Below are 19,261 nucleotides of genomic sequence, written 5' to 3' on the forward strand. Positions count from 1 at the left end.
ATCTTTATCAAGTGCAAATCATGCCATATGCAAAACAATTGTGAGATTCATATGAAAGGTTCATGTGAAAGGTATCCCCTCACCAGTGTAGCCTTTTTTCTATTTTTATTTTAAATAAAAACATCTGTCTGGGAGCTGTTCGGGTGCCTCGAATTGGTTTATCCCTATGGATGTTTAATTAGCCTAGTTTAACTTCACTCCACTCCAGCCTGGACCCTGAAGTAGCCTATAATGCGCGATTTTTTATTTTATTTTTTCCATTAGCCTACTTGACGGTGACTATTCTGCGTTTGTCAAAACACTTTCAGTTTCGTTTATAGGCTACAAACATAAAATAAGTCTTTACCCTATTGACATACGTTTAGTAGGCTATAGAGACTTTGTGAATAACACGCATAGTCCTAGGCCTAAATGATTTGTTAAAAACTGTTTCTGTATTTTTTAAATCAAACGGCGCTAAAGGACCGGTTGAAAAATCAGACGTAAAAGAGCTGCATTTCATCTTTATGCACATTAGATGGCGCTAACCCCATGTTTTGTAACTTAGCACTGACTTACGGGTGGAATTCAATATGTTATTTCATCCGAGTTGCCTTATAATTACATAATCTCTGTAAAGTAAAAGCGCAGTCAGCAAATTTCCTTTGGCATAGATTTGGCCCAAATAAATTTAATTTAATCATTAAAATAAATTTAATAATTTAACAAAATACTTGTTTTATAATACCAAAAAAAAAAAAAAAAGTCATTTAAAAAAGCAAGAGAATGTGCATTAAATTATATACAGGTACAATTAAAATGCCACATAATATTATAACATTTACTTATCTAATCAGGCACGTATTAACCCAGTCTATGGTATTAACGAATAGGCTATGGCAAATCAGCTGTTCTCCCCGTAGACAGTATTTAAACGGGTTCTCCCATTAGCAGTTTTATGTCGCGCAGGCGCAATAGAACACCAGAACGCCGTTGCCGTTTCATCCGCAGCTGTTATGTTGCTTAAAGTCCCTAATAAAAACAAATTGTAAAAATTAATTTGCAATAATAATTGCTACATTTAGCAATGTAAGGAAAAAGAAGATTAAAAAGAAATACATTAGTAAAAGAAACAATTAGTATAATACATCAGATTTTTTTTTTAAAGCACATAGGCCTATTAAAAATGACTGTAAATCAACACATACATTCTGCATACATACATACATTCTGTTTAGCTAATGTGATGGCTATCTTCCACATATTGACCCAAAAGTTCTTGCTATTTGGTTGGCTATTCTACGGAGCCCCTGAAGGGACATATGAGAAAAAAATATGAGATGAGGAAAAATTATTTGTCAATGCTTTAGTGTTCTCTAAAGCATGCAATGTTTTGCATTCCCTCGCTAAAATGTTTGTGTTCCGCTGAGAAACTTGCCGTTTTGCAAGTGAATGCAAAGTTTGTACAAACGGCGTGAACCCCATTTCAACAGCCTACATTTGTTCTGAAAGCCTCACAGATTCAGACTACTGGCATCACCATTTTGTAAGAGCAAGGCATTTAAAAGAGAGCAAACAGTAAAAAAAAAAAAAAAAAAAAAAAAAAAACCTTACAATATTAACTTGTGAAAGTTGTTCATATTAAAAGATTGAGTCAACATGAAGGTGAAGGAATTTTTATTTTTTAACGAACTATCTCTTTGAAATGGACCCATAATTATGACCGCCGCTAGCGTAGCTAGCGAAAGCGGTCATATAGGGATTGTCAAAGTTTTTTTTTTTTTTTTTTCCCGTCACCTTACTGAATTTTTCGTCAACGATACCAGGGACACCGAAGCACCGGGGAACATGAAATTTGGTGGGCATGTAGCCCCACTAGACTTCTAAGGAAAAATTTCGTTTGGTCCCCGGGGGCCACTCCCCCCCCGCGCTGGGCCCCCCCAAACCCCAAAAAATGCAGTTTTTCCTAAATAACTACCTGAACCGTGGCACCGAGGATGAAGAAATTTTTATGGTATGTTGGTCTACTAGACTTTTACGGAAAAATTTCGTTTGGTCCCCGGGGGCCACTTCCCCCCCCGCGCTGCGGCCCCCGTAAATTTTTCGTCAACGATACCAGGGACACCGAAGCACCGGGGAACATGAAATTTGGTGGGCATGCAGCCCCTCTAGATTTCTAAGGAAAAATTTAGTTTGGTCCCCAGGGGCCACTCCCCCCCCGCACTGGGCCCCCCCAAACCCCAAAAAATTCAGTTTTTCCTAAATAACTACCTGAACCGTGGCACCGAGGATGAAGAAATTTTTATGGTATGTTGGTCTACTAGACTTTTACGGAAACATTTCGTTTGGTCCCCGGGGGCCACTTCCCCCCCCGCGCTGGGGCCCCCATAAATTTTTCGTCAACGATACCAGGGACACCGAAGCACCGGGGAACATGAAATTTGGTGGGCATGCAGCCCCTCTAGACTTCTAAGGAAAAATTTCGTTTGGTCCCCGGGGGCCACCCCCCCCCCCCCCCCCGCGCTGGGCCCCCCCAAACCCAAAAAAATGCAGTTTTTCCTAAATAACTACCTGAACCGTGGCACCGAGGATGAAGAAATTTTTATGGTATGTAGGGCCCACTCTTAAGGGCCCACATCAACCTAGCCCATAATCAGTCATTTGTGATTTGCGCCCCTCCCATAAAAAATGAAAATGCAATATTATTCTGCTTTAATCGCCCCTATCTTCAGTGGAGATGTTCAGAACTGCACCATATTTCATGTGTATGATTAACTTGACATCCTCTGGGGGTATCCTCTGCTAAGTTTTGTAGAATTTCATCCATGGGGGGGGTATAAAATAAATTCATTTATGTGCACATTTAGTGACTGTACACTCATCGGCCTGTAGATGGTGCTGTTGAGCGAAGGGTTGCTGGTTTAGGATGATACTGTCACACACACACATGCAGGAATACAAACAAATGCAAGCATGCACACACACTGACATCCACACGCACAGACACACACCCATACACACACATACAAATCCACATGCACAGACACACATACATACACGCACAGACACACACACAGACACACACATACACAAACACACACACACACACACACACACACACACACACACACACACACAGACAGACATGCACATACTATTACTTTTTATAGGTATATACATAAACACGCAATACAGCCAAATTACTCAACGTCATTTATTTTTGTGGAAAGCCAGTGCAGGCCTGAGCGGCGGTCATATTTTGTACCGCGATGCGGTACATCTAGTTTAATAACAAATATCAGACACGTGTAAATGCTACTAGAACAGCAAAAACATGTTCAATGACGCTGTGCACACTTTGAAACCGCAACGCGCAAGCCTATAATAAGCAGACTGTTATTGTTCATGGTGTGGACCCAAATATAGTTATCATTAGTTATCATTCTTGGTGTGAACGGCCCTTTAGGCTACGTTCATAATGTCAGTCCAAATACAATTTTTGTGCATATCCGATTGAGATCCGATCAAATTTAGCAAGTCTGAATAGCCACAAATCCCATGAAATGTGGACATTCAATCATTTTAGATCAGATTCCAATTGGATTTGAAATGACAGTGTGAACATAGCCCAAGTGCTCAATTCAAAATTTTGCTTAGATCAAATCTGACCCTCATGCAAAGACAGGGTTGCCAGGTTTTCGCAATAAAATCTGCTCAGTTGCTTCTCAAAACTAGTCCAAATCGTGTTCCTGGGGGTAAATATCATGTTAGTGGGGTCACTTTAAACCCACAGAGTTGAAAAACAACCAGAGGCAACGGTGAAAAAATAGCCCAATTCTGGGGGAAAACCGTAAACTTGGAAACACTCGTCATACAGATGTAAGAACGGAGGACAATAAAGGGGTGGTCGATTATGATTTCACTTCTCTAACTATAGTTAGTGTGTAATGTTGCTGTTTGCCCATAAACAACATCTGCCAAGATACAAAGCTCAAAGTTCAAAGAAAAGGGAGATATTTTCTTTTACAGAAATCGCTTTTTAAGGACTACAACAAACGACTGATAAGGACTACACAAGCTTTCTCCCAGGTTAGTGACATCACAAACCCTAAAATGTACAAAAACCCTGGAAACACACAACAAAGGGGTGAGTCCATGTTGAGAAGAGGTATAGCTGTTGTAGTAGAGCTCATTTGGGAGTCTGTTCAAGCTGTCGCATCCGTCTTTACACATTTATTGCAATGAAGTACGTAACAAATCCATTACGCTGATTTCACGCAGCCGTTATTTTGAAATCGAAAGCAAGGCTCCGGTGGGAAGAAAACCGGAAGTGTCGCCTTTAATCACAGGAGAGTCGTGAATGCGATGGCGTATTGTTGTGTTTAATGAAGTTGTGTCAATTCTAAAACTGTACATACATTTCTTTCATACTTTAGACTATATACAGTGAAATTAATTTATAAATAAAATATTTTTTATATATATAATTCAGAAAGTAAAAAAAGAAGCAGGAATGAACTACATACATATCCTATATTGGATATTAACATCCAATAGTGTACATCGCGGCAGCAGCTTCAGGTTGGTAGTCCAAGGCATTGTTGTTTATCTTTACTTCCGGGGTTCTTCCCACCGGAGCCTCACTTTCGATTTCAAAATGGCGGCTGCGTGAAATCAGCGTATAGCATGTCACTCTTACACCGGTTCCCAAAAGAGCGATTTATAGATTATCATGACAGAATATGCTAATCAATTACTTGAAGATATTTAACTCCACATCAGCTACATCATTGTCCGACTACGGTTTGAGAGACTCTACTTGGGGAGTAGAGTCTCTCAGAGACTTAGTTTACATCTTGTAAAAAGGGACATGATACCACCCTTTAAAAATAAGCAATTTTCGTGATGAATGTTGATCTCGAGTGACAAAAGTTGCATAAATTCTGACATGACTTCAGACTGTACGACAATATGACAATACTATTTGAATTTGAATTGTGTAAATTTGAATTATAAGTGAATATTATATGGCAATTTACATAGTTCTGAACATTTGAAATTAATGCATTTTCAAAAGACGCAAATAAATATAGTTTGGCTTGGTTTGGCACACAGTCTAATGGTTGAACGAAATTTTTATTTTAAACAACTTATTTGTTGTACTAATGTTTAAAGGAGTAGTTCAGCCTCAAGCTAAGGTGTATATGACTTTCTTCTTTCAGACGAATACAATCGGAGTTATATTAAAAAATATCCTGGCTCTTCCAAGTTTTATAATGGCAGTGGATTACAACCTAAAGATTGAAACTCAAAAACATGCATGAGTTTGTGTAAGAACAATATTCATATTTAAAACTTTATAAAGTAAAATAACTTCCGGCCAAACGAACACACGGATTCCACTTAAATGTAAAGCACAACTTATGCAAGTAATGCGACGTACTGCTTTTTACGCTATGCCATGACGCACTACGCTGCTTCTGACGTCATACATTTCATGAGTTGTACATAAGGGGCAACCGGGCAAGTAGAATGCGTTTGGCCAGAAGCTAGAATTTTACTTTGTAATGTGTTAAATATGAATATTTTTCTTCCACAAACTCATCGTTTAGCTTCATAAGGCCTTTTTTAACTCCCCGGAGCCATGTGAAGTTCGTTTATGACTGATGGATAAACGTTTTTGAGCTTCAATCTGTTGGTTGCAATCCACTGCCATTACAAAACTTATTTTTTAATATAACTCTGATTGTATTATTCTGAAAGAAGTAAGTCATATACACCTAGGATTGCTTGAGGGCGAGTAAATCATGGGCTAGTTTTCATTTTAAAGTGAACTAATCCTTTAGGAACTATATTCTTCAGTCAATGAAGGACAAGACAGAAAATTTCACTAGATCTATTTGTGAATTTTAAACATTTTTGTGAAACTAACATATATTTGTGGAGATCATTTTAATTATTTGTGCATATGATAATTTTTTGTGAATCTCTTAACATTTATTTGTGGATCATAATCAATTTGGAATAATGGAACAATTCAATCTCCTTATAAGTTACTGCTGTGAAGTAAGACCAGATCTGTCAAAATCTAACATAATTCACATATAAAATTGATGGTTTCACTCGATCTTCAACCAGAAGGAGCTGGATTAAATAATATCCAGTTGGTTTATACTTCTGCGTCGGACCTAAGCCAGAGCCTCTAGGCTGTAGGCTACGCGTTGGTTTTCATTTATACTTCTGCGTCGTTGTCCGCGTTGACGCGCAATTACACATGCAGAGGGAGCAGTTCTAGCAGACCAATCACAGCAATCACCGCGTAGAATTGACACGTTGTTACATTTTTGGAGAAGTGCACGTCAGGGTACGCCGAAGGGCGTGCGCTACACACAGTCTACGATGTAGCTACGGCGCGAGTTTGACGCAGAAGTGTAAATTGGACTTAATACTTAAGCAGCTCACATCACATTTTTACATACTCATCTAAACGTCGCTCACAGCAGCGTAGGCAGTGTCTCAATGTTCGCCAACAGTTTTTTTTACCACATGTTTTTTACCACATTTTTTTTTAGTATGACGCAGTAGAGAACCTGAATTATTATAACTCTTCCCGCACTGATCACATGTGTACGGCTTCTCTCCAGTGTGTATCATCTCATGTCTTTTCAGATTTCCGGACTGGCTGAATCTCTTGTCGCACTGTGAGCACTTGTAAGGTTTTTCTCCAGTGTGAATTCTCTGGTGTTGTGTCAACATGGCATTTGTAACAAAGGTCTTCCCACAATCAAAGCACATGTGATTCTTCACACCACTGTGTCTTTTCTGGTGTATTTTTAAAGTACACATCTGAGTAAAACTCTTTCCACACAGAGAACACATGTAAGGCTTCTCCTTTGTGTGAACTTTCAGGTGGATCTTCAGGGATGATGATGAAAGACATGATTTCCCGCATTGATCACAGTTATATGCTTTTTCCCCAGAGTGAGAACGCAGATGTAATTTAAGTGTGAATGAATGTGTGAAACTCTTCCCACATTGATCACACGTGTACGGCTTCTCTCCAGTGTGGATTCTCATGTGAAGTTTAAGGGTTTCTTTTTCTTTAAAACATTTCCCACATAGATCACATTCGTGTGGCTTCTCTTCAGAGTGGACCCTCTCATGTTTTCTCAGATTTCCTGACCAAGAGAATCTCTTGTCACAGTGTGAACACTTGTAAGGTTTTTCTCCAGTGTGAGTTCTCTGGTGCTCTTTCAATATGGCAGCTGTAATAAAGGTCTTCCCACAATCAACGCACACATAATCCTTCACACCGCTGTGTATTTTCTGGTGTATTTTGAAATAACCCAGTTGTGAAAAGCTCTTTCCACACAAAGAACACATGTGAGGCTTCTCCTTTGAATGAACGTTCAGTCGGCTCAGGTGTCCTGCCCTAATACATTTTTTACCGCATTGATCACAGTTAAATGATCTTTTTCCAGAGTGAGAGCCAAGATATAGTTTAAGACAGTTTGCTTGTGCAAACTTCTTCCCGCACTGATCACATGTGTGCGGCTTCTCTTCAGCATGAATCCTCTCATGTCTTTTCCTATGTCCTGCCTGGCTGAATCTCTTGTCACAGTGTGAACACTTGTAAGGTTTTTCTCCAGTGTGAATTCTCTGGTGCCGTCTCAATACGGCAGCTGTGGCAAAAGCACTCCCACATTGATCACACGTGTGCGGCTTCTCTCCACTATGAATTCTCATGTGACGTTTAAGACATTGTTTGTATGGAAATCTTTTTCCACACTGATTGTATTCTTTGATGGCTCTTCTCCGTACACATTTACTTTCGGTCTGTGAGAAACACAAAGATATCTCTTCAGTTTTGACGCGTTTCTCCTCCACTTCATTCAGTTCTTCTCTCTCCTCGTGTTCTTCCATAAGGTCTAAAATGAAAAAAAAAAAAAAAAAGGTCACACATAATAAAATATTAAAGACCGAAATGTGAATGTCAAGGAAATTTGCTACAAATGCTGTGCTTTGATGAGTTTTTAAAATAATTGAATTATATGCGAAAATTATATGCGAAATTATTCAAAATTAAATAAATCTCATTACCACAAATGTAATTAAGGTGTCACATATGAATCAGTAATGACTAGATGTACAGAGGAATGTCTAAAAAAATAAATTATTAAAACATATTAATTTGTTAGTAATTAAAGGCCAATTCACATCAAAAAATATAATTGCAATCTAACTATAAAATGTAAAAAATCGTTCTAAATTTAAAAGAATAGCAATGTCCTCTCCACAACTATAATGATAACTTAATGACTAGCTGAAAGATTCTAGGCAGATTATGAATATAATTTGATACTACTGACTGATCATGCTGAGTCAGAGACAGTTGCGTTCAGTCGGTGTTTACAGTCGGTATTTAACATCATGTAGTCATATTGGTGCTATTTTTTAAACCTATAATCAAGCAATAATATAGACTTCTAAAATCAGGATTTGAAAGTATCTTTACGTTTACCTATGATAGGCTCCGGTATATTAACTGACAATCTGCTTTAAGTTTTATAACCTTCATGTTTTACAGCATAATAAATGAAGAATAAAGAATAAACACCAACCTCTCAGTTCACCAGTATCTTCAAGCTTCACTTTGAAGGGTTCTGGATCACTCCTGTTCTCGCAGTAATCTTCAATAAACTCCATCTTTACAGATTTCTGTTCTTCCAGATAGTCTGAATGCATGTCTTCACTTGTAAATTGTGTCCGTTATGCTTTAAGAAGGCTGCAAATATTTTGTTTTGCAACAGCGGTTCGGAGAGCCTCTCTTCGTCTTCTTCTTCTGGTTTTTAGAGGTCTGGGAAAACAACGTAAAATGTGCATTTCCGCCACCGACTGGTCTGGAGTGTGAAGCGCATAGTTTAACACTTTTCTGAGTTTATAACATGAAATATAAAATTACTCCTCATTCCACACACCACTGACATTAACTGTTTTCCCTATCATCAATTTTAATCAAAAAGCCATATCATACTGTTTGCCATCTCTTCAAAATACTAACAGACTTCCATTCCATCACCCAACAGTTTTGCACACTCAATGTGCCCAACTTAGCCTTCAATGTATCAGTAAATTTCAAAAGGATTTGGGGATCCTGGCAATTCAATCCCCCTTTGGACAGTTAATAATCTACACAGTCAGATAATAATACTACAAACCCATGTCATTCACTCTCAGTCATGTTTGGGGTCAAATATCATTTATTAGACATTAAAAGGTTTAAAAGTTGGAAAACGTACTAAGGATCTTAATTTGAGTATTGAAGAATATCTGTATGGTAATGGTAATGGTGGAGTGAGTGCAGGTGTGAGCCGGAGAGGATGATGGGACATGTAGTGTAGACAGTGACTAATGGGTGACTGTGACACTTACCAAATATTACACAATCTAAAAACACAAAGCTATTGTGAAAATGTGAAAAGCTATCTATATGTAGTTACTCTACAACTTTTGACTTATTTACCAAGTGCAGATGTAAGAGAAACTATCATGTAGTTTTTCAACCGGCTGCTTCTTTTATTCTATACCTCATGCTATTTTTCAGTATCTTTTAAGTCAATAAAGAGAGAAATCTATCTCATTCATTTTCACTTTAGTTTGATTTTTATATTTATTCATTGACTAATACTGACTAAGCATGTTACTCATTTTATCAACAGCTTTTTATTGTGGAAACAAGGGAAAATTTGCACTATGAACCCGAGAGCACCTGTGAAGAGGTGGTCGGCAAAGGGAGGGAAGTCTCGCCACATAGCCAGATCTTCAGACTGATGGCAGAAGGTCTGGTGTCCATAGTAGCTTTTATTGTCTAAGGACCGCTCAAGAGCTGTCTGACAACTTTGAACCTTTTGAGGTGTTTCCAACTTTAGGGCTGAGAGTAGCAACGGGAGATATATTATTATTATTATTTGTATTTATTTGTCTACCTTTATTTAAGCAGGATAATCTCTCTGATATTAAAAATCTGTTTCACGGGAGTGTCCTAGCCATGACAGCAGTACAATCAGATTCAATCAGGTTAACAAAACAGAATAACAATAAAGACCAAAACACTTCAAAACAATTGCACATCATTGAGTCACCTTAGAGTGAATGAATAATACGTTTAATTATCCCTTTTTTTGGTGGCATAAATGCACCTCGAGCTTGTCTGCCAACTGCAAACAAACAGAAAAGGAGACGATATACCCACTAGCACCTTCACTTTCACTCACTCACTCACTCACCGTTGAGCAGTTCATGTGTTTGTAAGCTTCAAATTGGCTTAACCAACCAATCAGAATCAAGGACCACAACTGTCTGTATTATAAATTAAATGAAACCCAATTTGAGGGAATTACACAGACATACAAATGGTTTCAGATCTGTATTTTTCTGTATTTATGCTTTTAATTTTATTTAATTTTATTTTTTTTTAGTTGTGGTATTTGTTCATTTATGTTCTTTTCTAAACTTCAATATAGATGTCTGCCTTATTGTTAATAGGGGATGGTGCATCCAAACTGTCAATGTTTATTCTGAATTCCTTCATAATATTTTTCCTATCAGCGTTATTCATTTATGATTTGTTCCTTAGTAATTAAAAATCTTTGAATATCAATCTCCATCAAATTTCATATTCAAGTATTTACTCATTTACTGTTTCTTATGTTAATCTTTTATTCAGTTTTATTTATATATGCAGTATTTATAGTATTGTCCATGTAATGTATATATACTTATTTCATGTTCGTTAAGAAACTTTGTTTCTCCCATGGATTGTTTTTCTCCATTCTGTCACCTTATGGAGTTTTGGTTCCTTGCCACTGTCGCCTATGCCTAGTTGGGGACACTTAATATTGCACAATATTAATGATCTCTCTGCATTGACACCATTATATGAGAACTGAACTGAGCTGGACAATGACATCACTGTTTTCTCCAGAGCGGCTATAGATAAATGAACTGAATAACTTTTTTTATAACAGAAATTAATCAACACTGAACTTAAGCTGGACAATGACACCATTTTCTTCTAAATCTGCTGTAAATCCAAAAGCTGTACATCCGAAACAAACATGATTTTCCTTCCAATCTATTTTTCAAGTATTGTAAAAAGCGCTATATAAAGCTGATAAAAAGCTGTTGATAAAATAAGTAACACGTTTAGTTAATGATTACTTGGCGAAACATTATAAAAACAAAATAAAAAGTTAAAACGAATGAGATATTTCTCTCTTTATTGACTAAAGGTGTCCAAAGCAACACTAGAAGAATATCAAAGAAGCATCCAGTCACAAAGCTACATGATCATTTCTTACAGTAACTAGATACAATGCTTTAATAAAAAAATTTAAGACATGTTCCTCTTAAAAGTGTCCTCTTCTCCAGCCTCTTCGAGCAAACAAACATTTTGTACATGTAAAAAAAAAAAACTACTTTTTTTTCATAAAAGAGAGTAAAAGAAAAAGTCACACATATGCATTATAAGAAATTTGGGGAAACAAAGAACAATGCAAAAATCATAATGTATAATGATTCAAATTATATCATAGCTGACGACGATATATATCGGGGGAAAAAAATCTGAATATCTTTGTCACAGTGTGAACACTTGAAAGGTTTTTCTCCAATGTGAATCCTCAGTTTTTTTTATTTTGGCAAATGTCTTTCACACTGCTTTCGCACTGGTATGTGTTTTCTGGTGTACTTAAAGAGCTCAGTCGTGTAAAACTTTTTTCACAAGCAGAACACGTGTAAAGCTTCCCCTTTGTTTGAACTTTCTTGTGCTTCTTTCTGTCTCCAGAATGAGAACACAGATGTAATTTCAAAGCTCGAACACTTCTGAAACTCTTCCTGCACTGATAGCATGTGTGCGGCTTCTCTCCGGTGTGGATTTTCCAGTGATCCTTAAGCAGTCTTTATTGTGTGCAGCTTCTCCTCTGGTGCTGATTCAGTTCACCCTTTGTAAAATAATTTTTTCCACAAACATAGCACACATAATTCTTCACACCGCTGTGTCTTTTCTGGTGTTCTTTTAAACAATTTAGCCAAGAAAATCTCTTTCCACACAAAGAACACAAGTGAGGCTTCACCTCTGAATGAACGATCATGTGCTTATTCAGGGAACCTGCCGAAAGAAATGTTTTACTGCATTGATCACAGTTAAATGGTTTTTCTCCAGAATGAGAACGTAGATGTAATTTAAATGAACATGCGAATATGAAACTCTTCCCACACTGATCACATGTGTACGGCTTCTCTCCAGTGTGGATTCTCATGTGATATTTAAGGTATCCTAGTTGTGAAAAACTCTTCCCACATTGATGACAAGTGTTTGGTTTATCTTCAGTGTGGTTTTTCATGTGACTCGTAAAGTTTGTTTTTAGTGTGAAACTCTTCCCACACTGATCACATGTCTTCAGCTTCTCTCCAGTGTGGATTTTCAGGTGTTCATTTAAGACTGACTTTTGTGTGAAACTCCTCCCACACTGACCACATGAGTACGGCTTCTCTCCAGTGTGGACTGTCATGTGTCTATTAAGGTTATATTTTCTGATGAAACTCTTCTCGCACTGATCACATGAGTACGGCTTCTCACCAGTATGAATTCTCATGTGACGTTCAAGACCTTGTTTGTATTTGAAGCTTTTTCCACAGTGAGGACAAGTGAAATTGTTGCTGGCATTTCTCAGTACAAATTTACTTTCAGTCTGTGAGCAACGCAACGATTTTCCTTCAGTTTTGATATGATGTTTCTCCTCCGCTTCACTCAGTTCTTCACTCTCCTTAATTTCCTCCATCAGGTCTAAAATGAAATTTAAAAAAGTTTTATTCATCAAAGAAATGTGAAGAGATAAGACAACTTATATGCAAAATTATGACTGCCTTGATTTTTTTAAAAGGGTAATATAATGCTACTTCAAAAGTTCATTATTTTGTTCATTGGGTGTAATAGAAATTCAAATATCTGTACTTTACTGGAGTATTTTTATTCTGAGGAATTTTTACTTTACTACATTCCAAAGCACAATATCATACTAAATTTCTTAATGTATCATTTTGCATTATTTTGAACTGAAGAATGTTTCACATACTCTGATACTCGTGAATAAACTGATTCTTTTCAATGATTCTGTTAAGTGTAAATGAAAATCATATTGGTTTGTGAACTAAATCTGCTGTAAAAGGGCGATATGTTTAAGCTCGCTGAAATGCTCGCATGCAGACATGCCCACATCAATATCATCAATATGGTGAATTATTTGTTGAAAACAAAAAAGATAGAAAATAGATTTAACTTTGAGGCTCTATTTTGTACCTAGTTATATTATTTGCTACTGTTATTTCATGACTTTTCTTCCCACAACCACTAAACAAATAATCAAGAATAAAAACCAACCTCTTTGTTCTTCAGTATCTTCAGATTTGATTCCGCAGGATTCTGGTCACTCATGTTCTCACTGTTCTTTCACAAACTCTTCTTCGCTTGTAGGCTGATGGGAATATTCCAGCATTTCTTGGCGAATTGTTGTGGGAGGAGCTTCACTGAAGGTGGTAGGTGGAGCAGACCTGAAACCGAAAATAAAATCAGAAATAAAATGGACATTTTCACTCATTCACACACTATAAGCATTTATGTACCATATTTATTTATCCATTCAGAAAAATGTTACTGAGTTTGTTTAATTAATTCTGTTTTAACATTATTTTATCTTCAACATAAACATAATGGACAAAGTGATATAGAAAAAATATTATACATAATCAGAATTAAAAGACTTCACAGAAAAAGTAAGAATAAATGTAAGAATAAACAAATTCAGAAATAAATATACAGAACATATAACACTTCAAGGCACAATATGTAACTTTTTTGCTTTAAAAATAGCAAAAATCACTATAACTATGTTATATATTTTTTTTAGCTGTGTACATTATCCCGACTGTTTCCAACAACTTTCAAACCAGGAGAAACTTGTAATTTAATTCGAAGACATAACGTTTCTTTATTTCCGTTTTGTCACCGTCAATGGCGTCATATCCGCGTTGTCCCTGGTTTCCGCTCTTACTGCCATAGTAATAGCCTCTGATAGTAACCAAGGCGACAGACGTGGACAACACAATGTCTATTTGCACGCTGTTGTTGTTTCGTTCAAACATTATGGACCATGGCAAGCAGACTTTGGATAAAAAAGGAGAACTAAAACGAGAATCAATATCAGTACGGTGTTTTCGAGATGCCTAGAGCTCAGTAGACAGTAACAGTATATAGACAGTATATAAACGAGAGCTCCACGTCCGAGACTTCAACCGCTCCTACATGTAATTTATTAAACAGGTGACCACATTTACATAAAAATAATCAATGTTATATAGTTCAACAATGATCAAATGTTAGAATATGATCTGTATGTTATTCTAATGTTGATCTAGCTTACTGCTAGTCTCATACAGACAAACTAGGGATGCAAATTATCGATTAATTCATTAATCGTTAGTTGATTGACCTTATCGATCGATTAACGATTAACGATTAACTGATAAGCGGCTATTTTCCTGAGAATGTAAAATTCTCACGGTATCAATAGTGTCTTAAATAAAAAGCTAAATATTGCTTATATACTGAATACAAATGCATGTTATATTGCTCAATTGATGTTTTATTGTAACAGCTGGGATATGGTACAGATAATGGAATTTATGTAGTTTAAAAAAATAAATGATGCACAGAAAATTAAAATACATAAAAAAAAATTGTGCACTGGCTCATCTGTTGCATGTGAAACATTAAGCAACATAAAATAGGTTTTAAATAAAAATCTATATGGGTAGGCTTAGCCTATTAAGCCTACATAATAATCTATCTGGTAAACTACATATGAAAAACTTGAACATTAGCAGCAGCACTTATAATCCCCCTTGGTCTGAGAAAGGTAATAGTAAGATTACTAGACCAGGAAACTTATATAGAACTGAACACAACTTAAATCATCCCTGAGGAAGATGACAGTAAAATTAGAGGGCGTCCCTTATATTAGAAGAGTCAAATGAAGATATAGGCTACCTGTCCTGAAACAAATATACTGCACAAAACGCTAACTGTTATGTTCCTCACCAAATGAATGAGATGTTGCTCACCTTGCATTGCTGTTTGAGCTGCGCGTGAAATGAATGCCGTTAATCTGGATCGCGTTATTTAACTCAAAGAAACGTATCCTTTATGAGATTAATCAGATACAAAATATAAAGATATAAACATAATATTATAAATTATATCTGCACAAAATGAAGCGAATGCACAAGTGAACTTTAACTAAGTTACGTGCCATTCAGAATGACTCATGTTGTGGACGCGCTATTTCTGGAGCAACGCGACTATGGCAACTAAACCCAAATAATTCACAATATTTTATTACAATAACCTATTGTTGTTATATGAGATAAATCAGATATAGATACGTTAGGCCTACACAAAATAAACACAACATTACAACTTACATTTACACAAAACAAAAGGCTGCGAATGCACACGCAAACTTATAGTCATGATAGTGTAAAATGGTCCCAAACATAACTCCGGCGTGCTCGCTATGTTTGCGGTTCTTCTTCTTCTTCTTCTTCTTCTTCTTCTTTCCAATTTTACGGCGGTTGGCATCCAGCTTTTTGGTGCATTACCGCCCCCCTCTGCTCCGGAATATGGATCAGATAATAGTTTTATAATACAACTTTGTCCATTCTCTTTCCTACACTTACATAACACTCATTCCCCTCAAATAAACACTCACACACAAAACACACTTTAATTATCAATTAAATCCTATTGAAAAGTCCCGCCTCCCTTAAAAATAACATCAATATTCTACTCTGTGTCCCATTTACTGCGCTTAATAACCCTTTTAATGTAATCTCCTGCACCCCAATCTGCCTCAACTTATTCTTCATTACCTGCCTCTGCATTTCATATCTCTTACAACTCATAATTATATGCTCCACTGACTCCTCTTCTCGACAACCCTCACACAACCCTGTCTGGTGCTTCCCTATCAACTTTAGTGTTTTATTCAGTGAACAGTGTCCCAACCTTAACCTCGTCATCACAGACTCTTCTTTCCTATTCCCACTTCCCACCCTGTCCCCTTTAACATTTCTCTGAATTTGGTATAAATGCCTCCCTTTCTCCTCTCTATCCCACTTCTCTTGCCATCTTTTATTTATTTTCTCCCAAATTATGCTTTTAACCTCTGCTTTACTAACATTAACCTGTACTTCTACATTCTCTTTTGTTAGCGCCCTTTTAGCCAGCCTATCTGCCATCTCATTACCTGTAATGCCAACATGTGCTGGCACCCACATAAATTTAACCTGACATCCCATATGACTTAACCTTGTGTTTAATTGAAGTACTTCATACAGGATATCTTGCCGAGCTTTTGAATGGAATGACCTTAAACTTGCCAAGACTGATAAAGAATCAGAACATATTAAAACCTTTTCCTGTCTTACCTTTTCCACCCATTGTAAAGCAATTAAAATTGCCATCATCTCTACTGTATATACCCCTAAATTATTAGATGTTTTTTTACTAATTTCTACTTCTTTCCCTGGAATTGCCACCCCAAACCCTGTTTCTTCTGTCTCTGGTTTTTTAGCACCATCTGTATAAATCTGCATAAATTCACTATAGTTCCCACCTACTCTATTGTTAAATATTCTTTTCAGATTAACTTCTTCCATTTCTTTCCTTTTCTCCTCATGCACATACCAGTCTACCTCAGGCCATGTCATCTTCCAAGGGGCAATCTCTGGAAAAACTACCGTAGGACTTATTCTAAGATTAAATACTTCTAACTCTTTAGCTACATTATTTCCAATTCGACCAAAGTTTTCTTCTTCTTCTTCTTCTTCTTCGTTTGGTGTTTTATGACGGTTGGCAAACCAACTTTCGGTGCATTACCGCCACCAACTGGACTGGAGAATCTTCTTCTCTTTGAACCAACTTTTTCTTGAATGCAGTAAAAATGTCTACCTTTTGTTCCTTCATTCCATTCCTTCTGCCAAATTTCCTGTATTTGTTTCGCTATTATCACTCTAATTTCTGTTTTACTTAATGCCACTTCAATGTCAATTTGTGAATGATTTAATGCCTGTTTAGCCAGATTGTCAGCCTCCTCATTTCCTTTCACACCCATATGTGATGGAACCCATACAAGATTTACCAGAAGTCCATACTGTCTTGTTCTGTAAAGACTCTGCATTACTTTGTTTATCATGTCTGGCCTTGCTGATGATGCTCCACTTTCCAAGCCATTTAGAGCTGATAGAGAATCTGTACAAATCACTGCCCTTATTGGTTGTATTTCTTCTATCCACTGAAGTGCTAGACATATTGCTATTATTTCTGCAGTGAATACCGAAATATTATCTGAGGTTCTTTTTGATATTCTAATTTTCAAAAGTGGAATATATACAGCTACTGCTGTTTTCCCAAATTCTGGGTCTTTTGAACCATCAGTGTATATTTTGACTGCACTATAATAAGTTTGATCTATGTATTGCTGTATACCTAAATTTTCTAATCCATTTGTATTGTTATGCTTTTCTTTAAGCAATTGGATATCAATCAAAGGCATTGGGAAAAGCCAAGGAGGAACTGCTGACCTAGCCACTGACCTAGCCACAGTCCGAGTGTCCCTTTATGCTTATGAAATACCTCATCTTTAACTTGAGCCTACAAATTACTTGAGGCATTACACCCATCTCTACTTGCACTGCTGGGGAGGATCTAAATGCTCAACAACAAATTTGCATAGCTTGTGACTGAATTGTCTGTAGTTTTACGAGTTGTGTTTTGGATGCAGTGCAATATACCATACTGCCATAGTCTATTGCCGATCTTATTAGAGCACAATATATTATTTTAAGGGACTGGCGACATGCTCCCAAATCAACTCCTGCTAAACACCTCATGATATTTAATGCTTTTTTTGCATTTGTCAACCAGTTTCTGGATATGTATTTAAATTTCAGTTAGCGGCGGGAAAAAAAATCGATATTGTACATTTTAGTTTAACCTAGTTAGCCTATTTAGCAGAGTTTTTGTTTACTGTTTTTTGTTTTGTTGTTGTTGCTGTTTTTTTTTAATAAATCACAAATTATAGTATTTAAGTCTGTTGACACCAATGAAAGGAGCTTTAAGTGGCAGTTTACATGTGTGAGGTGTCAGTTTACAACACTGTAAAAAAATATTTTCATGATTTGTTATCTTAACTTTTAATCTTTTGTCAAAACAACTTAGATAATTAATGTGGTTCAGATAACATATATTTTGAAGTTCTATTTATTAAACCATAATCTTTTGTCAAATCAACTTAGATAATGTTGTTCAGATAACATATATTTTGAGTTTCTATTTATTAATTTCAATGAACTCAAAATTTTAAGGCAACCAGGTAACTTACATTTTTAAGTTTAAGGTTTAACTTAAAAATGTAAGTTACCTGGTTGCCTTAAAATTTTGAGTTCATTGAAATAAAAAAATTGAGTTAATGCAACAAAGAGATTGGTTTAATAAATAGAAACTCAAAATATATGTTATCTGAACAACATTATCTAAGTTGATTTGACAAAAGATTATGGTTTAATAAATAGAACTTCAAAATATATGTTATCTGAACCACATTAATTATCTAAGTTGATTTGACAAAAGATTAAAAGTTGTGATAACAAATCATGAAAATATTTTTTACAGTGAATCAATGAGGTGAAAACAGGTGCAGTAGAAATACAGAGCAGACTCCCAGACAAATGTTCAGTCTTAAAAGATTGAGCTTGGTCTGGTGATAGCCAGACTAATTTAACTTCATTACAGCACGAAGAAAATATATGACCCATATGATGTTTGTATGCCTTATGTGGGGCTTAACAATAATAATAAAAATAGTAGGCTATAGCTTACAGATTGAATTTGGATCATTCCTATCTGACTGATACCCGATCCACCAAAGAATGGCAGTGGCACTTCCCTAGTTAGGACAGATTTATATGAAAGATAGCTTTTATTCCTCAGTGTATTATGTTATATTTGTGTGGATTTAGCAACACACTTAAAAGTGCTGGATGTAAGGGAACTATGATGAATATAACTCAAAGGGTGATTGAATTAGTCTACAGTGAATAAGAACCTAATTAATATGCAAATGATTCAGAATTAATATTTAACACTATCAACTATTCGTCCACC

General features: G+C 36.3%; 1 protein-coding gene and 1 long non-coding RNA gene across 4 annotated transcripts; both read right to left on the reverse strand.

Annotated features, from left to right (window-relative positions):
* Positions 1 to 3,187: 3,187 nt before the first annotated feature.
* On the reverse strand, positions 3,188 to 8,823 carry LOC307169764 (uncharacterized protein). Of its 2 annotated transcripts, XM_079890570.1 has the most exons (3): positions 8,601 to 8,823; positions 6,511 to 7,907; positions 3,188 to 6,457 (listed from the first exon to the last, which is right to left on the reverse strand). In XM_079890570.1, the coding sequence occupies exons 1-3, from the start codon at positions 8,722 to 8,724 to the stop codon at positions 6,443 to 6,445; spliced, it is 1,536 nt and encodes a 511-aa protein (XP_079746696.1). In that variant the 5' UTR covers positions 8,725 to 8,823; the 3' UTR covers positions 3,188 to 6,442. The 2 variants fall into 2 exon arrangements, with proteins under 2 accessions (XP_079746696.1, XP_079746695.1); XM_079890569.1 differs by having other exon boundaries at positions 3,188 to 7,907.
* A 3,368-nt stretch (positions 8,824 to 12,191) lies between these two features.
* LOC307169795 lies at positions 12,192 to 16,940 on the reverse strand. Of its 2 annotated transcripts, none has more exons than XR_013823201.1 (4): positions 16,784 to 16,940; positions 15,520 to 15,705; positions 13,421 to 13,590; positions 12,192 to 12,826 (listed from the first exon to the last, which is right to left on the reverse strand). It is a non-coding gene; the product is annotated as an uncharacterized lncRNA (long non-coding RNA). The 2 variants fall into 2 exon arrangements; XR_013823202.1 differs by having other exon boundaries at positions 15,160 to 15,705; positions 16,784 to 16,929.
* Between the last annotated feature and the right edge of the window lie 2,321 nt (positions 16,941 to 19,261).

The sequence above is a fragment of the Squalius cephalus genome, assembly GCF_949319135.1.
Source record: "Squalius cephalus genome assembly, chromosome: 13".
Classification (NCBI taxonomy): Eukaryota; Metazoa; Chordata; class Actinopteri; order Cypriniformes; family Leuciscidae; genus Squalius; species Squalius cephalus.

Bases quoted from the DNA above. Each gene is read 5' to 3' on its own strand.
- LOC307169764 (XM_079890570.1), bottom strand. From the start codon at position 8,724: ATGCATTCAGACTATCTGGAAGAACAGAAATCTGTAAAGATGGAGTTT. The intron at 7,908-8,600 runs GTTGGTGTTTAT...TTTTCATTTTAG, and splicing joins AGATACTGGTGAACTGAGAG to ACCTTATGGAAGAACACGAG.